The sequence below is a fragment of the Zonotrichia leucophrys genome, chromosome 9, assembly GCF_028769735.1.
Source record: "Zonotrichia leucophrys gambelii isolate GWCS_2022_RI chromosome 9, RI_Zleu_2.0, whole genome shotgun sequence".
In the NCBI taxonomy this organism is placed as follows: Eukaryota; Metazoa; Chordata; class Aves; order Passeriformes; family Passerellidae; genus Zonotrichia; species Zonotrichia leucophrys.
Genome location: NC_088179.1, coordinates 13,925,121 through 13,944,680, shown reverse-complemented (window position 1 = coordinate 13,944,680; position 19,560 = coordinate 13,925,121). Strand labels below are relative to the sequence as shown.

The 19,560-nt window shown below is 44.9% G+C and overlaps 1 protein-coding gene across 5 annotated transcripts in view; it reads right to left on the bottom strand.

Moving 5' to 3' along the window:
* Positions 1-2,162: 2,162 nt before the first annotated feature.
* Positions 2,163-19,560, bottom strand: part of MB21D2 (Mab-21 domain containing 2) — a 71,809-nt gene continuing 54,411 nt past the window's right edge. For all 5 annotated transcript variants that reach the window (XM_064721243.1, XM_064721245.1, XM_064721244.1 and 2 more), the window contains one exon: positions 2,163-5,827. In XM_064721243.1, coding sequence (XP_064577313.1) covers positions 4,563-5,827 — 1,265 coding nt within the window. In that variant the 3' untranslated portion in view covers positions 2,163-4,562. The remainder of the gene's footprint in view (positions 5,828-19,560) is intronic.

The window sequence follows — 19,560 nt, the reverse complement described above, 5'->3', positions numbered from 1 at the left end:
TGATGTACTTGCTGAAGTTGAACGAGCTATTTGCATGCTGAATACTTCTAATCACTGAGCAATGCCAGGAGAATGTGAACATTATTACCCTCAGCTGCCCAGCAACCTTTCAAACCTGCTCACTTTAATACAAGACAAAGTGGCAAAATGCATCCAGCACTGAACCCATAAAAAGGGACAGATGGATGTTTTTAAGCAATTCTATGCAAGGACTATGCATACCTTTAAAAATTTTTTTTATCAGAAACAATAATTAGCAAATCTATCTTCCTTCCCCTCTACCACATTGCATTGTGCATGGCCACTTGTATTATGCATGGGTTAAGAAAATATGATAAATGTCTGCTTAGTTTTGGTCTAACCACAATCAGATTTTACCCAGCAAAGCACACACACTTTGTTTTAAGCATATTTTCAAGTTTCCCAATGGAATTTATTGTGACTGCCACCTTTCAATGCCTGTTTCAGTCAATTTTTAGCAGACACAAGCCTGTTGCACAGCCCTCCATGGGGAGACCAAGCAGAGCTCAGGTGTCCAGCACAGAACCACCACAGCTGCCAAAGGAAGGCTGCTCTCCACTGGAACAAGGCAACCAGGGAAAAGTCCAAGAATCTAGATCATAAGTACTGCTATTTGTCACAATAACAACAGAGAAAACACACTAGTAAAAACCAGCTCTTTCAGAGGCTTCTATTTTGGGCAGTGCATGGTTAAAGTCCTGCTGGTATTTTGCTGCAAAGAGTGACTCTGATGCCCAGTTGTAGTTTTCTGGTTAGAGCACCAACACTTCTCTGGGCTAAAGTATTGGAATATGTTCAGAAACCAATTTATTACAGCCAGACAAGAGTGACTGAGGCTCCACACAACCTGCCTGAAGGAGCAGAGACTGCAGGCTGACACAAAGCTCTTGGTCTCTTGTTCCCTTCTGCCTTCACATGAGTTCTCCCAACACAGCACAGAGAGTAACCCCCATTAGCTGGTAGTTCTGTCACCTCTGCAGCAGCTCAGGTGTCCTTCTGAAGAAGTGACAGCTATTTCAGCATGTCCCAGAACTTACAACTGGAACCAGTCAAATTGGTGGCTTCTGCCACTGTCCTACTTGAGAGAAACCCTATGGAAATAGCAAAGGCAAAAGCATGTTCCAAGAGTAGGACCAGGACAAGATGCCCAAGGAGGATCACACTGGGAGAAGGCAGAGGAGCCTCTGAAGGGCACTTTTCCTTCCTCCTCACCTTTCTGATGCCTCCTAGCCAGACCCTCTTGGCTGGGACTCCCTCCCTTTTAACCCTGTAGTAGTCATTAATTCACAGACTCACAAGGGATCCATCCTACATGCTGCCAGACCCTCACAAACTGTCCCAGTCCTTTTGCAACATCACTCACGACAGGGGGAAGTCAGCAGAAAGGTTGCTAATGGGCAAAAGGAAAAGAAAGAAAGAAGTCTTACCGCCATAGCAGTGGGTGCAGAACTGAAGCTCCCGTGGAGACACTGGCTCACAGCACTGACTTGTCTCCTCTTGACATCAGCAGGGAAGATGCCTACATTGCTAGTTTAAAGCAAATTCCTTCTTATTTCAGTGTTTGTCAGATTGGCCAAGTCTGTAACCCCATGGGGCTGAGTGCTCTAAAATGCTTGTGTGAATGACTTTCAAGAACTCCCTAAAAGGAAAAGCACCATGGTTTCCTTGAAACTTGCAGAGAGAAGTAAAGAGTAAAAGGTCATTGGTATCTAAACCCACTGACTACTTTGAAATCCCACACAGAGACTTCTGCACCTCACAAGTCTGTGCCAGCATATACTCAAAGGCAAAAGGGGGCAATAGAAAAGGAAGAAAATAGTCTTTTGTATTCTCTAATATACAAAACACTTGTCACCTCTGGGCTGGCAGCTTGCTTCATTAAATTAACTATAGTATGTGGAGAGGAGCAAATACTAGACAGATACAAACCTACTGCAGATTAGGATTCTGTCTCCTGGGAAGACAGATGGTCCAGTTGGAGGATATAACATTCTCACAAACCTACCTGGAAAACTGGTAGGTTCAGCCCAGTAAAAAGTCAAGCCTCCATTCCCCCACAAGGGAAAAAAAAAAAAAACAACCAAAAAACCCAACAACAACAGCAAACTCCAACACACAGAATGCAGGAAGAACAAGGTGGATACTTTTCAAAATGTTTTTTTAATTAAAACCAAAAAAAGGAGCACACACCAGAGCTTGACATGGGTTAGTCAAACTGCTGGTCAGCAGGACATTGAACTGGCATGAGGAAGGCTGTGTTTCTGCATATCTCAGGAGCACTGGCACAGACAATGGGTCTCCTGGGAGAGTACTCTGCCTGCCAGGCTACTGCTGCTTTGTGCTGAGCAGGTTTCTCATGTAGTGATGGGAACTTCATCCTGCAGCCCAGACTCTTCTTTCAACAAACAGAAGTTCCAGAGGCTGGGGGAGAAACCATTTCAACAAATCTGCATTTTCCACGCACTTCTGGAGAGGATTCCCCATTGTTTCTCCTGCCTCCCCCAGGCAGGTTTCACAGGTTTATATGGAAACTCATCTTTGGCAATGGCCACATGGGTAGGACCCAGCTCTGCTTCTGCTGATCCAAGCCAATCCATGTCCTTCCCAGGACCAAACTGCAGCTGCACAGGACTCATGATCAAGAGCCAATTGTGCTTTAAGGTTAAATCCTCATCCACTCCATCAGGCCAGCAACTTCTGAGAGCTTCTTGTAAGTGTGTACCAGTAAATTCAGGTAAAAGTGAGCTTCTTCGCTATAGCAATGGGGTGAAGTTTTCAATTATGCCCAAGAGATGGAGGAACTAAAGTTTTAAGACATGACTTGGGCACTAGATCAGGTATTGGAACCTCCCTGCCATCTAATAAAGCAGTTGCCAAAGCTGTTGGTGTGCTGCTCCACCAGCCTGGTTTCTGTACCACAAAGGCTGGACTGAAAAAGTGACACATTTTTCATACACAATTTTTATCAGTTAGAATTTACTAGATATGCACCTCATTTGTCTGTCAAATATTTAAAAAATACTTCAACCTGCTCTAATAATCACATTTTAACACATGCATCAAGTTTGGATCAGAACAGCATCTCTGGGATAATCAGTAAGCCCAAATTGCTGATTTAAGGCCTAAATATCAGTCACTGGCCAGCCAGCCACAATAAGTCACTCTATCCTTGAACTCTTGGAATTATTTTTGGCTCAGACTAACCCTTGTTACCATACATCTTACTCTACACACAGAAGAAAAGTGTATGTGTTTTTCAAGGCTACAGTTGCACCACAAGTTTACACACAAACACAACTTTTGCAAACATGAGACCAGAGTAAGATCTCCCATGTCCCAGGGTGAGTCAGAAAGTTCTCAGGGGTCCAGGGAATGGTAACTGCCAGAAAGGATCAGGCCTAATACATGCATTAGAGAAGCAAGGTAGCTCCTTTGCTGGAGGTCTGGCTGATTCACTTTGCACATACCACTGCTTTAGCATTACATCCTTATCTAATGGTAAACCTGTTTCAACAACATGCAATACATATTAATGCAATATGCACTGCAACACACAATACGCATCCAAAGAAATATGCCAATGCAAAACTCTGACTGCTCACACATAGCTGGGCTAACAAGGAAGTCTTTTACAAAAGACAGTCAAGAAATCACCTGAAACCATGAGACCAGAGGGGTCTCAAGCAATCAGCAATATTGAGACCTAACAACAGATGCTAATTCATGAAAGAAACACAAACAGTGGGACTGAGGTAATGGCAGAGATTTCATTAGTGCAATTACATTTAAAATGGTATGTTCTTTAATAGAATTTAAATAAGGCTTTGAATAATTACACACACTAAAACTAACATTCCATAACCTTATTCCGCATGGAAAAGCAGCAGAAACAACCCTCTGGACTGTACAAGGTCCAATTAATGAACAATTACATTCAAAAAGTAGATCAAAACAGAAACAACTCTTTCCCCAAAAAGCTGCATCATCATCTGTAAAGTCACCTTTCTCCCCTGTATCAGAAATGTGAAGAACAGATGAACTGGGCTTCAGCCCAGTAGATTTGGCCTCGTCAGATTACCAGGAGTGCTTTCCAACCCAGCCTCTCCTCATTTCTTTAGGGTGATGGAAGCTCATGGAAAAAGAAGTGAATTTCTGAAGCAACGGAAGGGGAGTTGTTCTTTCTTCCAGCCCAACAATGTACATAAATTATGGAAGCTTGGAAAAACTCCTACATTACACTGTGGCTTGTATTTACGATGCATGTCCTCCTTTAGAAACTACTCACAGACAATGGGCAAGGTGGGTGAAAAAGAAAAAAAAAGCAGCATATGAAATAGTAATATACTGTTCCAAAATCTGCACTGTCCTGCAGAAACAGGATTTATAATTTGTTCAGATTGTTCTCAACAGATCCAATCTATGCTGGATATGTAAAAACCAAGAGACTAATTCATCAAGGAAAACCAAATTAAAAAACCTGCGCACTGCAAGAGTTTTAAAAAACAAAACAAATAAAAATCCCAAGAAACACTGACGAAAGCTCAGAAAAATTTATCATCAATTCTGAAGTGGGGCCTTGTGACATCATCTGGGTTGATGAAGACAGAGATGGACTTCCCGGGGTTCTCAGTCACTAGCTGCTGCAGCTTTTTGGCTAACCGGTCGTCGGGCTGGTTGGGGTCCCCTCCGTCGGACTGCGGGGAGGGGATGCTGGTGGTGCTGCCCCGCCGCTGCAGCTCCAGGGTGAGCCTGTTGGCTGCCTTGACGTGCTCGATGGCAGTCCGGAGGTGCTCGGCGGGGTCGGAGCGCACCGAGGACAGCTTCCGCGCGTGCAGCATCACCGTGTCCTCGGACAGGTGCTCCAGCATGTTGCACTGTGGGATGAAGTAGTTAGGGCACATCTTGTTGACCAAGCAGTGCTGGAGATCATCGATGAGCCCCAGGAGGAAATGGGCTGCGTAATCCTCCTGGGCCAGGTAGCTGGCTGGCAGCCTGTCACAAGCCCACAGCATCATGCTGCGCAGGTGATATGGACTAATGGCTTTGGGGCGGGACAGCAGTTTGATGATGATGGCTTTGCAGGCCTGGTAGGCTTGCATGAGGCTGCTGGAGATGCACTTTTTCAGCTGCACTTCACTCCTGGCAAATGACAGCCTCCATTCATTGTCCTTCTTCCCCTTGTAGGAACATGCAGGCACTAAGTAAAACCCACTTATGACTTCCTCCTCCGTGATCTTCCCGTCCCAGAAGTGGTTCTCCATCAGCCAACTCTGTGCCACAGCCGGCCAGCCTTTGAAGGACACCACAGGGACAATGTCATACAGCATGCGGCTGCTGCCCACTCCCAAAATAATGGATATGATAGTCCCGTTCTTTTCTACCTTCTCCACCTTTGGCATCCCTCGCTGGGGCTTCTTCTGGATCTCAGAGAGCACGATGCTAATGGACTCATAGAACCAGTCTGCAACTTTTGTTGGGGAGAAGAAGTAATTGGTGGCTCCATTGATATGGTCCACGATTGTGCAGCAGTCCTTCCACTTGCTGATGGTTCCCTCGTCGAAGAGGCGCAGGCTGAGCCAGGAGTGGCACAGGGCCGAGTGGCGCATGTCCAGCGTCACCGGCTGGTTGCGGTCGTGCAGCTTCAGCGCGGGCACCAGCAGCGTGAAGTCCATGTCATAGTCTGTGCCCCGGGCATAAACATTCAGCTCATCGAGGTCAATGTCCACTACACCTTCCCGCACGCCGCCCGACAGCAGCAGGTACTCGTTGGCTACAGGCAGCTTCTGGTCGAGTTTCTGAACCATGCCTGAAAAAGACAGAAAGAGAAATCCTTTAAAAAAAAATGATCCAGGATCTAACCAGGATTAAAACCCATTCCATGCCCAGCAGGAAAAGAAAGCAACCAGAGGTATCTATAACTTTTGCTGTGGCAAAAACATAAATCAGGCCCAGCACTCAGACAACCTTTGGTCTCACCTGACTCAGGGCAGGGCCTTCCCTGCATTCCTGAGAATGTGTGAAGTCCATCCTAAACATCATATTTCAAGCAATGGAAAAAAGCAGCAGCCTCTGATGAAACATAGCAAAGCTACTTCCAGAACTAAATGTAACTCTTTTAACACCTTCTAAACCAGTTTTTCACCATATTGACATTCATTTCCATAGTATCCAAATGTTTCACCAACACGTCATAGAGAAAAGAGAATATTAATTGACTCGCTGTTCTTATTTTCTCTCTGCTATAGAAAAAAGCTGGACCAGCATCAGGGAGTTGGTTTGTTCATGAGTGAATGAATAGCTACAAATGTTAGTTCAAGCAGGTCTGATTTTACAATCTGCTTTACATTTACTGATGAACAAGGCAACATGAACAAAAGAAATGCATCCTTATGGGTGAATGAAGCAGGTTAAATGATCAGGCAATTAGAGAAGCCAGCTCTGAAATTGGCTCTTCAAGCTGCAATGACATAAAATATCTGATCAGCTCTCCAGAACACAGACATGAAGACAGATTTTTACTTTCAACACCAAAACCAGACGCGACATTCACCCTGCAGTGCCTGTACCAGTTGTACAAAGCCAGCTTTTCACCAGGAATTCTATAAATACAGCCCACTATACTGTGTCCATAGAAAATGAACAGCAGACTGAGACTCTACACAGAAGCTGAGATATTAGCACCTCATTCAGTGTTCAAATTAGGCTTAAAATTGAGCTCTGCACTTCAACTGCTCTGCAGTCTGCTCCTGCTTTCTGGGCTGATTCACTGCTGGTGTTCCTCTTGTGGTTAAATGCTTTTTGGTTGCTTCCCAGCCTCAATTCCGCTGCCACACCTCAGCCATGAGGGAACAAAGGCCAGTGGCTCTGAATGGAGATGCTTAAGCTGTTATGAGCACTGCAAAAGGGATAGATTTTATTCCTTACAAGTACAAATGCACTAGTTTCTGTTGGCATGCATTACTGAGTCCAGCTTCTGAAAGGCAATATGGTTTGTTTACATCAAGAATGGTCAAATGGGCAACTTCCATTAAAAGGAAGCCAGTCTTAGAGAGACAGCAGTGGGAATAACTAGCCAGAGGCATAACAGAGTGAGCCGGAAAGCTGCCAGTCACTCTGTCAGCCCAGAAATCACAGGCAGACACATCAAGAATGTGAAACACAAATGATCAGCACTACAGTATGAGTACCCATGCTGTCATGGTCCCAGTGACTGCAGAGCCTTTCCTGAGGTAATGCACCCCTGTAGTATCACAGACACTGCCTGCACTGAGCGGGTCACCCTAGCAGAGAGCAGCAGCAGCGCCCCAGGGCACTGAGGGCTGCACCAGGCTCAGTGGCACTGCAGGGCTTTCAGACACTCACCTGTCCTTCCCTGCATGCTAGGACAGCAACAAGGAAACACTACCTGCATGCTTACAGGTAAGCCATGACCAGAGCAAAATCTAAAGCTCTGTGGACACTGATTCCTTGGGAAAGCCAAGGATATTGGAGGAAGAGGCCTCTGTGTGAGGCAGAATGCATCCTGGGGCAATATTCAGTGTACCTGAAAGTCCCCATGTGAAATTCCTTGTTAAAAACACTTTACCTGTTTCATTCCTTCCAAGAGCACTGGACTCAGTCCATTTTGCTGCACTGAGCTGGGATGATTTTCCTGCCAGACAGGCAAGGACATAAACCCTTCTATTTCATGCAGCTCCAGGGGCTGCAATAGAAGGAAATAGCTCTAAAGGAGTGCTAAGAAACTCTTCCTGATAAATCCTGAGCTAATCCCATTCTGCGATCTTGCCACACGCTGCCCTGTTCATCCTCAAAGGGTAATAACTAAGAAAAGCTTCTGTCAACCTCAAAAACATTTTCTGAGGCTTAGACACACAGTGAGCTGTGGAGCAGCAAAGTCTTACACAGGCTTCTCTATCCCAGAGGCTAAATAAGTAGCAGTCACTCTTTTGCTGTACCCAGAAGGGGTTTTCTAATGGGTACCTCAATTGATGTGACTTCTGCAGACACCACTGACACACTGCCTCTGAATCCTGTCCTTGAACCAGTGCAAGCAGCCTTAGTGCTTTACACCTCTGCTGGAAGCTGAGTCCAATACCCACAGAGTAGAGTCTGGATCAATCACATCATAGGGACAGGGAGCAATTATTTTCCCCCCCAAAGATTAATGTACTACTGGCCCTTACATTGGGGCAGCACAGCTATTCATGATATGAAGGGTTTGGATGGCCCATCCTGCCTCTACACTCAGCCACAATTTCCCACTCAGGACAGTGCTCTGCAGCATCTGCCATGCAAATCTGCACATGTTCCTGAGACAGACAGACAGAATGTAACTATCCGACAGAGGAAAATGTTCAAACCTATAGGACTCAATAAAGGATGCATTTTTCTAAATATTTTTAAACTTAAGGGATGAAAAATGCTCTGCAGTGGGCCCTTTGCACCAGAACTTCTATCCCAGAGCCTTCAACTAAAAAAGAAAATCAGGATTTTTCCAAAGAGATTCCCCACTTCAGAATCTGCTGTTGGATGAGTTGCTCTCCTTGGCCTGAAGAGATCCTTTGTCCTTACATGGGAGCAATGGAGTTGGTAGTCTAACCCAATTTAACCAGCAGCAAGTGGGACTCAAGCCCTGCCTTCTGTACACTGTCAATGAGTTACTTCGTTTTCCCTCTCCAGAACTCTGGACCTACCAGCAGAAGAGAAATATTGAAAAACAGTAAGGAAATGGTTACAGGAAATTATCTAACATGTCATCAATATCTCTCTACCTGGCTGGCTGCAGTTTAAATCAAACCCTTGAGCTCTGCTTGGCACAGAATTTCCCCTTCAAGTCCCAAACCAGCAACATCTGCAGCTCTGCCACAGAACAAGAGAAGGAATTTTTGCTAAATGATCACAGCAGCATTGCTGATCCAACTGAAGTGGTGGAGCAGGGAGTTGAGATAAGGTCCCCTTGAGGAAAGTATATTTAGAATAGGCATAGAGTGTTCTATAAATAGTTGAGCTGGCCAAATTCAGGATTACCTAAGGCTTTAGGGGTTTGCAGTGTCTTCAAACTGCCCCCCTTGCTGACAAATCTATTTGAAATGTGAAGGGATTTCAAGGAGTCCCATCAGCCACCACTGTGTGGCACACACCAGCCTGTCACAAAGCTTTCACCCCAAGTTTCTGCAGCCCATGAACGTGCAACACAAGTAGGCACTCCAGTTCAGCAAGCATGTAAGTGCAGATACAAAGAAAGATACCAAGACTGGTACTCAACCCAAGTACTTAATAGCATCAGTGGGCAGTTTGAGCTCTGTTCTTTTCATCTCAGTCCCAGGGCCACCCGGGAGGAGAAGGCAATAGGTGTTACGGAAAAACTAATGAAATTTATAGATCTGTGGAGTTGTCTGTAAAGACCAAACCAGAATTTGTAGGGTCAAACACACAAAACAAATTTTAGCTGAAGGACCAGCTCTCATGGTATCAAAGTAGGTTCACTGATACATAAGAAGCCTCTTGCTGCTACCAGGCAAGACATAATTTGCAGTAGTACCTTGTGTGACACTGAAAAGGTGTTTGGCAAAGCTAAGTGAGGGATTGGTGTACAGTTACCTCTTCTTTATAAACCACCTTAAAGGATTCTGTTTTTCTAGATATGTAACTAATTGAAGATCTTCCCAAACTAGTAAATTTGGCATTCTAACAGGTAAGTATGATTGCAAGCATGAGAAAGGCAAGAGTTGTAAGAATCAGTAGCACCACCTGTAGGCCAGGCCTGCTGGTTGGTTTACTAAACATGAATTCAGAGGAAGACAGGTGAGCAAGTGAGTTCCACCAACAGAACATTGTTCCTTTGTTGTTTCTTCAGTGTAAGGGAAAAAAGGATTTATTTCTACTTCAAGCACTAAGATACAAAGAACAGAGAAAAGATATTTTACTTTATATAACACCTACATTTGGGACACATCCTTGAATGAACTGTGACTCTGATGCAGATGACACAGAGACTATTCTTCCCACTGAAAACAAAAATTGCAATGCAAAGATGCTCTCCAACCATGACAGAATTTCAGATTAACAGATTTCATGACCATTGCAGTGTGTGCTGGGATCCACTGCTATTTCACGACTAGCTTTGTGTAAATAAGTGGGAGCACATAGATTTGTCTTTGAAAAAACTGATCACAAGAAAAACATGATGTAAAAACTTATTTCTAACATATGCATTTCCTAATTATGGGCTCCTTCTTGAAGTCTTTCTTCCTGACGCTTTAGATGCACAACCATTGCCACCAAAAGGAAATGTGGCAAAGCAAGATGCTGTTCTGTTAGTCTAACTTCGTCTCATCAAACTGAATGGGGTGATGTTCAGGGCAGTCACTGAATTCAGGGAGGCTTCTGCTGCATGGGAACCAGAGAGAGGTCAAAGGAGCAGTGGGGGGCTCGGAAAGGTTCCACAGAGGAGAATCAGCAGAACCTTGCACACAGAAGAAGCCTACCACAGGAATTCTTCTGGGAGCCAAGCCAGGCACTAAATGGTGTATGCCTCCCTTGAGTTCCCTGGCAGCCTAGGGAGAAGATATATAGAAGGGATCTTCCCTATATTTGTGATCTGTTCTATAGGGAAAGCTAAGGACCACTCACATATCCTATTGCCTCCCTCTTTTCTACTACTGCTTAATCCTTCCACAGGACCCAGCATGCAAAGTCAAGGCTCTTGATTTTTCCTCACAAGTTCATCCTTTTAGTTGCATAACCTAGAGAATGCCTCTTTTCTTCTATATGAAATCATTACCATCCTGTAAGTCCAAGACCTAAGGAAGTCTGACTTTCTGGATGATCAGACAGTGGCTGCTCAAAGGAAAGATTTCTGCAGAGGTCTCCCAGCTATGCCTGAGCAGTGTGTGTTGAATTTCAGAGGCTTCTTTAAGACGAGAGGCCTCTCTGATGCATCTGGACTGCGCAGATTCTTCTGTTTCCCTTGGTAATTGCAATTCTATTTATGAGCAGCACAAGTTTTTGTTACGCAGGAGAACTGGAAGAGTCAGCTCTTTAGGGGAGTCTTCAGTTACAAAGCACATTTTGAGAGGACTGTTGGCGGAAGCAGGCAGGGGGTGGGAGAAGAGTGGGGAGACTGAACCATGTGATACCAGCTCAGTCAAATATGGGATGTGAACGAAGGAAGCTGCTCCTTGCAGACTGATATACCAGTGTCCTACTGATTCTGCTCCTTTTAGAAATCTTGTGACATGGTGACAGAACACACTGCAGGGAGACAGCACCCCCTCGTAAAAGAAATCAGTTTCTTTCTCCAAAGTCTTCTTTAAAAACAATCTCAAAAGTGGTGTCCCAGTTTTTTGCTATTTTTCATGTGTCCTGGTGGAAGCCACCCACCTTTCTGTTTGGCAATGGAAAAGGGTGTTTCATGGTGCAAGCAGGAAAAAAAAAAAGAGAAAAAGGGCGAGCCTGTACAGTGAAGAATGGTGCTGTCACAAACATCTAAACCCACTCTGGCACCAAAACCAGCAGCAGTGTTTCTGTAGTGATCTGCTTGGCTAAACCAGTCAGGGCTCAGAGACCACAAGAGCAGGACCAGATTGCTCCCAGAGCTGGAACCAGCATTTTCAGAGGGAGCCCCTGCATTGCTGTGCACCTCTACTCTGGGCAGGAAGGGTTTGAGAGTCTGTTCCAAACTGATGCTGGGTTTCCACCATGCCAGTCTGCTTGTTGAAGAGTCTTATTTCCAGAGTCACATTAGCCAAACTAATAGGAGTGATGAAAGGTGAAAGCCTACATGGAATATGAAGTGCAATTCAAACAGGTGCTCTAGGGTCTGAAAAATGTGGGTGATGAGGTCTGAGAGCAGCTGACAAGCAGAACAGAAGGAACAGGGGACAGAGAGGATAGCTGAAAGAACAAGTTGCTGCTACACCCCAGTTAACACTGCACAGTGTCCATACGGTGTCCATATTTTCAAATGTGCATAAGACATGAAATTCCTTTTGGAAATGGCACAAGATGCCATCTCTCCTGGAACTGCAATGCCAGAGACAAAATATGCCAAGGGACAGATTGTTTTAACAGCTCCACCCTCTGGGACTGAGAGTGCCCATCTGGCAAGGGCTACACAGGGTCTAGATGGGCCATTTCTGCTCACACCCCTATGGAGCGCTGCTAAATACTCAGCAAGATGTTACCCTGGGGGAGACTCACCAGGATTCCTCTCTTGGATCTCATTACAAGGTAACAGCAGTGGGCACAAACCTGGTTGAGCATCTTGAGTGCAAACACGCAGCTTGCAGGAGAAGCTGTTCTGCTCTTGTTTTTCCTAGTTCCTCCCTGTTACTGGGATCCTCACAAGAGCCCAACAACCTCAGAGTGGTACATGACATGTCCACCTACTGTGGCACCCTGGCTCAGGCAACTGCTGCTGAGGGCTTTCAGAAGAGCATTAAGAGCAAGGAAAGCACAGCATATTATACACAAAATATTATATTATTTTCCCTCTGCAATCTCCAAGAATTCTCTGGCTTTGCTATTTCCCAACCCAGAGGCAGTATTTGCAGATTTGTCTTTAATAGCACTGACAGACTTATCTGCCTGGAATGTCTCTCATTGCTTTGTAAATCAGCTATATTTTTGTTATAGTCAGTGCCTTGCAGCACCGTGTTTCACAAAACACGTGTCAAAAGGACTTCCTTTTGCTAGCTTGCTAGGAAATGAAGAAAATCACCTAACCATGGCACCTCCCATAGATCACTGAAGATCTTACACAGCTTCATCAGTCATCTTTCTTCCACATTGAAAAGGACAACTTATTTAAACTTTGTTTAGCTGACTGTCCTGATCTGCAATTGTGTGGGCCCTGGTATTGCTACACTCAAGTGAAATGAGATGGTCAACACTGCATGAAAAGGTGACTTCACGTGAAAAGTGACTTCTGGGTGAATGCCTTCAGTCCTCTGGGAAATACCTCAGCAGCCTTGCTTGCTAAATTAGCCCCACTCCACTGCAGGTTTGCTCAATGTAATGGAGTCCTCCTCCCCAGTATTTAATTTCACCTTCAGGATGTTCCCCTTGTAAAAGCCAACACCAATCCCATCACTTTACAAAGGGTGCTGCTGACACTGCAAAAGAAGTGTGGAAGTAGGACAGGGTAAGGTTTTGGAGACTGCACATGGGAACAAAGTCCCCACCTCCCTCGTGCTCTCATCCCAATCTTAAGAGTCAGCACCAGGTGCCTCTCACAGCAAACATGTGGCAGCTCTCCACTGATGAGCAAAGCCATTCCCTTCCAAACCTGGGAACACACTCTCCTCTCACTCCAGTCGGCCACAGAGGCACAAGTACGTATCAGGCAGAACTTGACTCCAAGGTTGCAAAAGCACTTTGGGCTCCTCTGGGATGGTTTTGTGTTCTCAGTTACTGCCTGGTACCTTTCTCCCACCCTGAAAGGGCTAAGTTGCCACACCACTTTATGTTCTGGTGCCAGTGGGCTGTGCACAGAGGAATGCTACCACAAACTCACATCCTCTAAATAACATAGGAGCCTCCACTGTAAATGCACTTTGAGCTGTTCTAGCAAGACTCCTGCTTACAGCTATCCAACACACCACAAATTCTCTCCCCAGCTGCTAAATTACCAGCTTGCTTTCTTTTCCTTTAGTAGCTGTTTTCTACAAAGATAAGTCACAGACAAGACAAATCACAGCACCATACTTTATGAACTGGGCCTGAGCTAACACTGCCCATCCTCAGGGCCTGCCTTTTCTGTAATAACAGCTCTACCTTGCTGCAGAGCAGCAGGAGATTTGTCCTTGACTCAACAATTCTTCACTAAATCATCCAGAAAAGGTAAGCTTACATGTGGAGTACACATGGTGACTAACAGCCATCAGGGAGCTGATGGATAACCACAGCTGTAATTCATGTCCTTGATTTTCCCTTAAAATCCACCAAACTTGGCTCCTGGGGTCAACGACATGACCAGAATGGCACCTCTTTCAATTGCTTTCATTCTCTTAATCTACAAATAACAAAATCTATTTAGGTTTATACAATGGGACAGGTCAGAAAGAGAGGGAATGAAGGATGTTTCCAGGAAACCAGCCAAGCACCAAAAGAGTGCTGGAAATCCTGAGTTCTCTGAGGGCAGAAGGAAAGCAGCTGTCTTCAGAAGCCTTTCTGAGGCATGTAGTGGAGAAAATTATACGAACTGAATCTTCTCTCCAGCCCTTAGAATTCACTCAACTCCATCTGTACAGACCCTTTGACAAATCTGGTATCCAAACACTGGGAGAAGACAAGACAGATAGGCCAAATATGGCTGAGACAACCAATGCCAGAAGCACAATATAATTTTTCTCTGTCCTTGCATGTGAGCATGGATTGGACTAGCAAAACGAGGCAGGGAATGCAGATCCTTGTCAGAGAGTGCTGAAATCAAAAAGGCTTAAACAATACAGCTGTGTCTGAGCTCATGAAGCCAAGAGCAAGCTTTCCTGCAGTATTAACCAACTTCCCACCCACACTGAGAACATTCCCAAAGCCATGTGGAGCTGGATCAAGTCACCTATAGGAAATGCTTTTGCCAAAGCCTCATGTGCAGCATCAGCTGGATGTATGCTGGTTGGCTTTGACATTCATGCAAAATTCCTCTTCATCCACATCACCAGAAGTTGATACAGGCCAAATTTGTTGTTAGCAGAAAACAGAGCAGCTCTCCTGAAGTGAATGGAAATGTCAAGAGCATTTCTCCTTGCTTTCCATGGGAGACAGGCAGAAGAAAACCTATGTCCTCCAAGCTTGCCTGTCCATGTCCCACTGCTCCTATCATCCTGCTCCAGCTTCATCTTTCAGAGGTCATACCTGACAGCACACAAAAGCCACCAGAAGTTTCAAACCAAAATCTCAGATTTTACAGCCTTTTTTTTTGCAGCTGAGCACTGTCATCTGTCAAAGAGCACAGCAGGAAGCATTGTGTGGATTCTCTCCATCAAGCACCAAGCCCACAGCCCCAGCAGCTGCTAAGGATCTCTTATCCCTGCAGCACAGCAGTGGCCAGGAAGCATGGAAGTGAATAATTAGGGTAAAAGAGAAAGGCAAGAGCAACAGGGTAGAACCTGGACCACCTGGTGTGAAGGTATGCAGCAAAATGCCACTGTCATTTTGGAAATGCAAAGGTGAAATGCAGTCCCCTGAAGAAGGCAAGGTAAGTAATCACATTGCCAGGTGGCCCTGAAAGATCCAGGTATTGCAACCACCCTCCTTCCAGTCTAAGGTGTGGATTGGCTGGTGGGAAGGAGGAGCTGGTGGAGCTGGCACTGGCCCATGCCCTGAGGCATTTGCAGTGAGATGAGGGCTGTATTTTTGGAGCAATTCTCTGTTACCAGGAGCAGGGCTTGAAATGCCCTTTGCACAGAACTCCCATCCCATTTTACCCACTCTGCTCACTCAGGAGAAATTCCAAGAGAACAACCACATCTGTTGCAAAGCTTTTTTGTGCTTACCTGGAATGAAATAAAGCCTCACACACATATTTATTTAAAGAAAGGCCTGGTGATCTCTTGGCTCATCAGGATGAAAGCTACTTTGCAAGGTGAAGGAAGGAGGAGAAAGCAAAATTGTTGCTGATCAAATATGAAATTTGCAAAGTATGTTCCAGGAAGCTGTCCCCACCAATAGCTGAGTCCTAAAGTAATGTCTCTTCTAAAAATCTAATAGAATAACGGCATGAGCAAGATTTAGGTCCAGAAACAATCAGAAACCTACACAAAAAACCTCATGAAGTAGGATCTCAAAGTCTTCTTGTAATGGAAAGCTGATGACAATCAACGCTCATTCTTCAAATCTCATCTCCTGTCAGGGCTGCTTCACCTTCCTGACTCTGAAAGCTCAGGTGAGCAGAATCCCTTTCACCAATGCCCCCATGTTTTAGGAAGCAGTATCTCCAGCCCAAATATACATGAAAAGACAGGCCATGAAATCACAACAATGTCTTTCCAGTTTCCTTCTTCCCAGACATTCTTGCAAGGAGGACAGAGGAAAGGCAACTACTGCTCAAAATCCAACAGAAATATAATTCAATAGAATAGAAAATTCAGTTAGCTCACTTAGATTTCCCCTGAAAATGTGAGAACTAGAAATGCTTTGTTTACACTCTATTTAACAGAGAACCGCATATAACTCCAGTAAAATGCCTTAAGGAGAAACCACAGTATACTGGTAGAATTTTCCTACCTGCATTTGGAGTTTCTTTCAAAAATTAAATACCTTCTTTATTGTGTTATACAGTGATAATCTGGAATTTTAATCCTACAAATTCCCTTGTACATACAATCATGAAAAACGCTAAAAAGCTTTGCTCACAAATGATGATAAGAAATCATGTTTAGAAGAGGCAGGTACATGGAGAAATACAGATCCTTCAAATGGATTCAGTAATCTCACCTGTATTTTATAGATGTTGCTGTGAAAATACTTTGTAAAATTTCCACGTGCATATTCAGCTCCTGCAAGGCTTGCTATCCCTTGCATGAAAACACTTCCCAGCACAACAGAGACAGATATTGTTTGAATACAGTCCTGCTACACAGAAAGCAACGAATAACACAGAACTTGCTGGTTTCCCACTGACAGCTGGTCCCCACACTGTGATTAACAGACAAAGAAAGAAGATTACAGACCTCCTAAATTTGCTAACACAGTTTTCAGAATTAATTGCATGAGGTAGAATCAGGAATACGAGGGTGTGAGCTGGTCCTGTAACAAGGGTGCTTGTCCCTGAAGTCAGATAGAGCTGATGCACAGCTCACAGCCAGCAGAAATCTGAGCACAATCCTGCTTGTTTGTTCCTGGCTGCACCCTAGGAAGGGGCTGGCAGAGGCAGGAAAACACTGGTTTGTAGCTGAAGCCAACCATCACCAAAGCACAAATCACACCCCAAGCTGTGCTGCTGCTCTGGCTGGTATTGTTCTACTTGTGCCCAGGGACACCTGCCTTGGGTGATGGGCTGGGCCAAGATCTGAGGCCCCTGAACAGCCCTATTCTCCTTGCCTCACAAACAACGCACAGGGAGGAGGAATGTAAAAATACCTTCCAGATTTCCTTCCTGACTTGATGGGGTTTGGGGCACTTCCTAGTTAAGCTCAGGGATCAGCCAGCTCTTGCCCACAGGCAGAGCCCAGAAGAGGGCAAAAGTGTCAGTTCCCAAACAGCCACTGGCATCCTCTGCCTATACACAGGGCCACCGCTAGGAGGACCCTGCAAAATTTTTGTTGCTAAAACACAACTTCCAGTCCAAATTACATTCTGAGCATTCAGAAACTAAGAAATATTGCACAGAACTCAGTGGTTGAGGAAGAAGCAGCACTTTATCCCTTCCCAGAGAGACGGCTCATGAAATCACAGTGCTGCTAAAACATTTCTGCTTTCCCAAGCTGAGGACATTCTACTTTGCTGCAGGTTCTTTAAATCACCATGTTGGGCTTTAAATCTGAAAGGAATTAGGGATTTGTCTTTACAAAAAAACCCTGTGGGTCTGCTGCTAAATAAAGATAGATACTGAGAGATAAAAGAAACAATGAAAAGGATTCAACTAATTGATGAAAGGAGTGAGAGGGATTTGTCTTTACAAACAAACTGCAGGTCTGCTGATGAATAAAGTCAGATACTGAGAGATGAAAGAAACAATGGGAAGAACCATAAATTCCATAGGAGTTCCACTGACTGACACAAGGAAAAGAAAAGGAGGGTATACATTAGAAGGCAGTCAGGTATTAGGCACTCTGGGAATTCTGTACCTCTCAAGTACCTCAGCTAATGGGAAAACAGAGAGGGTCATGTGGCCAGGAAATGAGGATAAAAAGGAGGCTGCATCCTCCAAAAATTAGTGGCACCCCAGGGGAATGCCCCATGTGCTGTTATTTGAATAAAGTTACAGGACTACTCTGTCTCCTTTTTGGACATAAACCTCTGCTGTTTGTGTATTAATTTTCCTGACAAATCTGACTTCAAACAGATTTCCTTCCCGACTTGATTGGGTTTGGGGGATAATTCTAAACTTCACCGGCAGTTACCCAGCCGCCTTACCAGGAAGGCAGGAATCATTCCCGTGTTCATTGTCCCTCCGTGCAGGAGGTGCCGGGGAAGCAGCAGCAGGAGCAGGAGCGGAGCGTGCGACGCTCTGTGTCGGCAGCAGATGGCAGGAGCGCACCGGCACAGAGCGCAGCACAGCACGGCACAGCACAGCCGCGCCCGGGACCGCTCTCCCGCCGCCCTGTGACACTGCACGGGCACACACACACACCGCAGCATCCCCATCACCCGACAGGCTTACCCTGTCTGACACAATTACAGCTTTGAGACAGCACCAGGCCGCCACACCGCGTTCGCTCCATCCTTTCCACCGGCAGCAGACAATGTACGGGGTGGGAGTGAGAGGCGACTTTAAGAGGAGATAAGCCACAAGATAGACACCAAACCTACCTACAAATGCTATTTAATGCCAGATTTCCAGCTTGTGACGACTGAAGGAAAAGGCCAGCATTTTGTCTAAGCCATCTGTACACAGCTCCTTTTGTGCTGTTTCTCTTTGAGTGTTTATGCCACTTTGCACAGCAGCACAACTGAGCAGGCAGCGAGCACCACGGCTTCAAAGGAGAACAACTGCTGTTTATAGAACCACTGTCAAGAATTTATTGCTAATGCATTTTGATAAGTTATGAAAAGAGAATGAATCATTGCAGGTAAATTTAGTTCAAAAATTAGATTTTCTATTTCTTCATCAAAAACCAGGTAATCTCTCAGCAAGCACAGAGCTGCCCAGGAGCAGTTCTTGTGTTCAGAGGAAGCAGCTACTTCAGTTTAAGGACAGAAGCCTCCAGAGATTCAGATTAAAAGTGAAGTCAACATCTAACTAATCAGTTTCCCTTGTTTATTTTGCTCCTCAGAACATAGTGAATACAAAAAAAAGTAATCTAGGAGCATTCAAAATAAAATGCAAAGGGGATCATCTAGGAATGCACATACACCCATGTATTGAAGAGCAGAGCTGGGATTTTGGAACTGTTTCAGGGCAATAAATAGTCTATCTAGAAATGGGGGACGAGCAGAAAACCTTAAGAAAAAAACAATAAAAACAGTGTTGTAAAGTCGTGTTTGCGTGTTTTAATCCAGTGTATAAAATTTCTGAACTAAATTGATTTAAAATGCACCTAAATAGCAGAGACAAAAGAAAACAAAGACAGCTTCTTAGTCAAAGGAAGTGTATTTCTATTTTGTCAGTGTAACTTCCAGAGATTTAAAATACAGACCCTCCTCTATGGGTGATGTGCTGGGAAAGGGAGAAAGGGAGAAAAGGGAGGAGGTTACAGCATGACTCCACCTGTAGGAACAAGATCCATCAAACTGTCCATGTGTCAGGCTGAGTTATGGGTCAGGGAAGGAACAAATCCAGAGTGGGAAGTGGGTGCATTTAATGTGTTTAATTAATTGAATGTGCGTGCTCTAACAGATAGCTGTGGACATCTGGCAACACAGAACACATCTGGG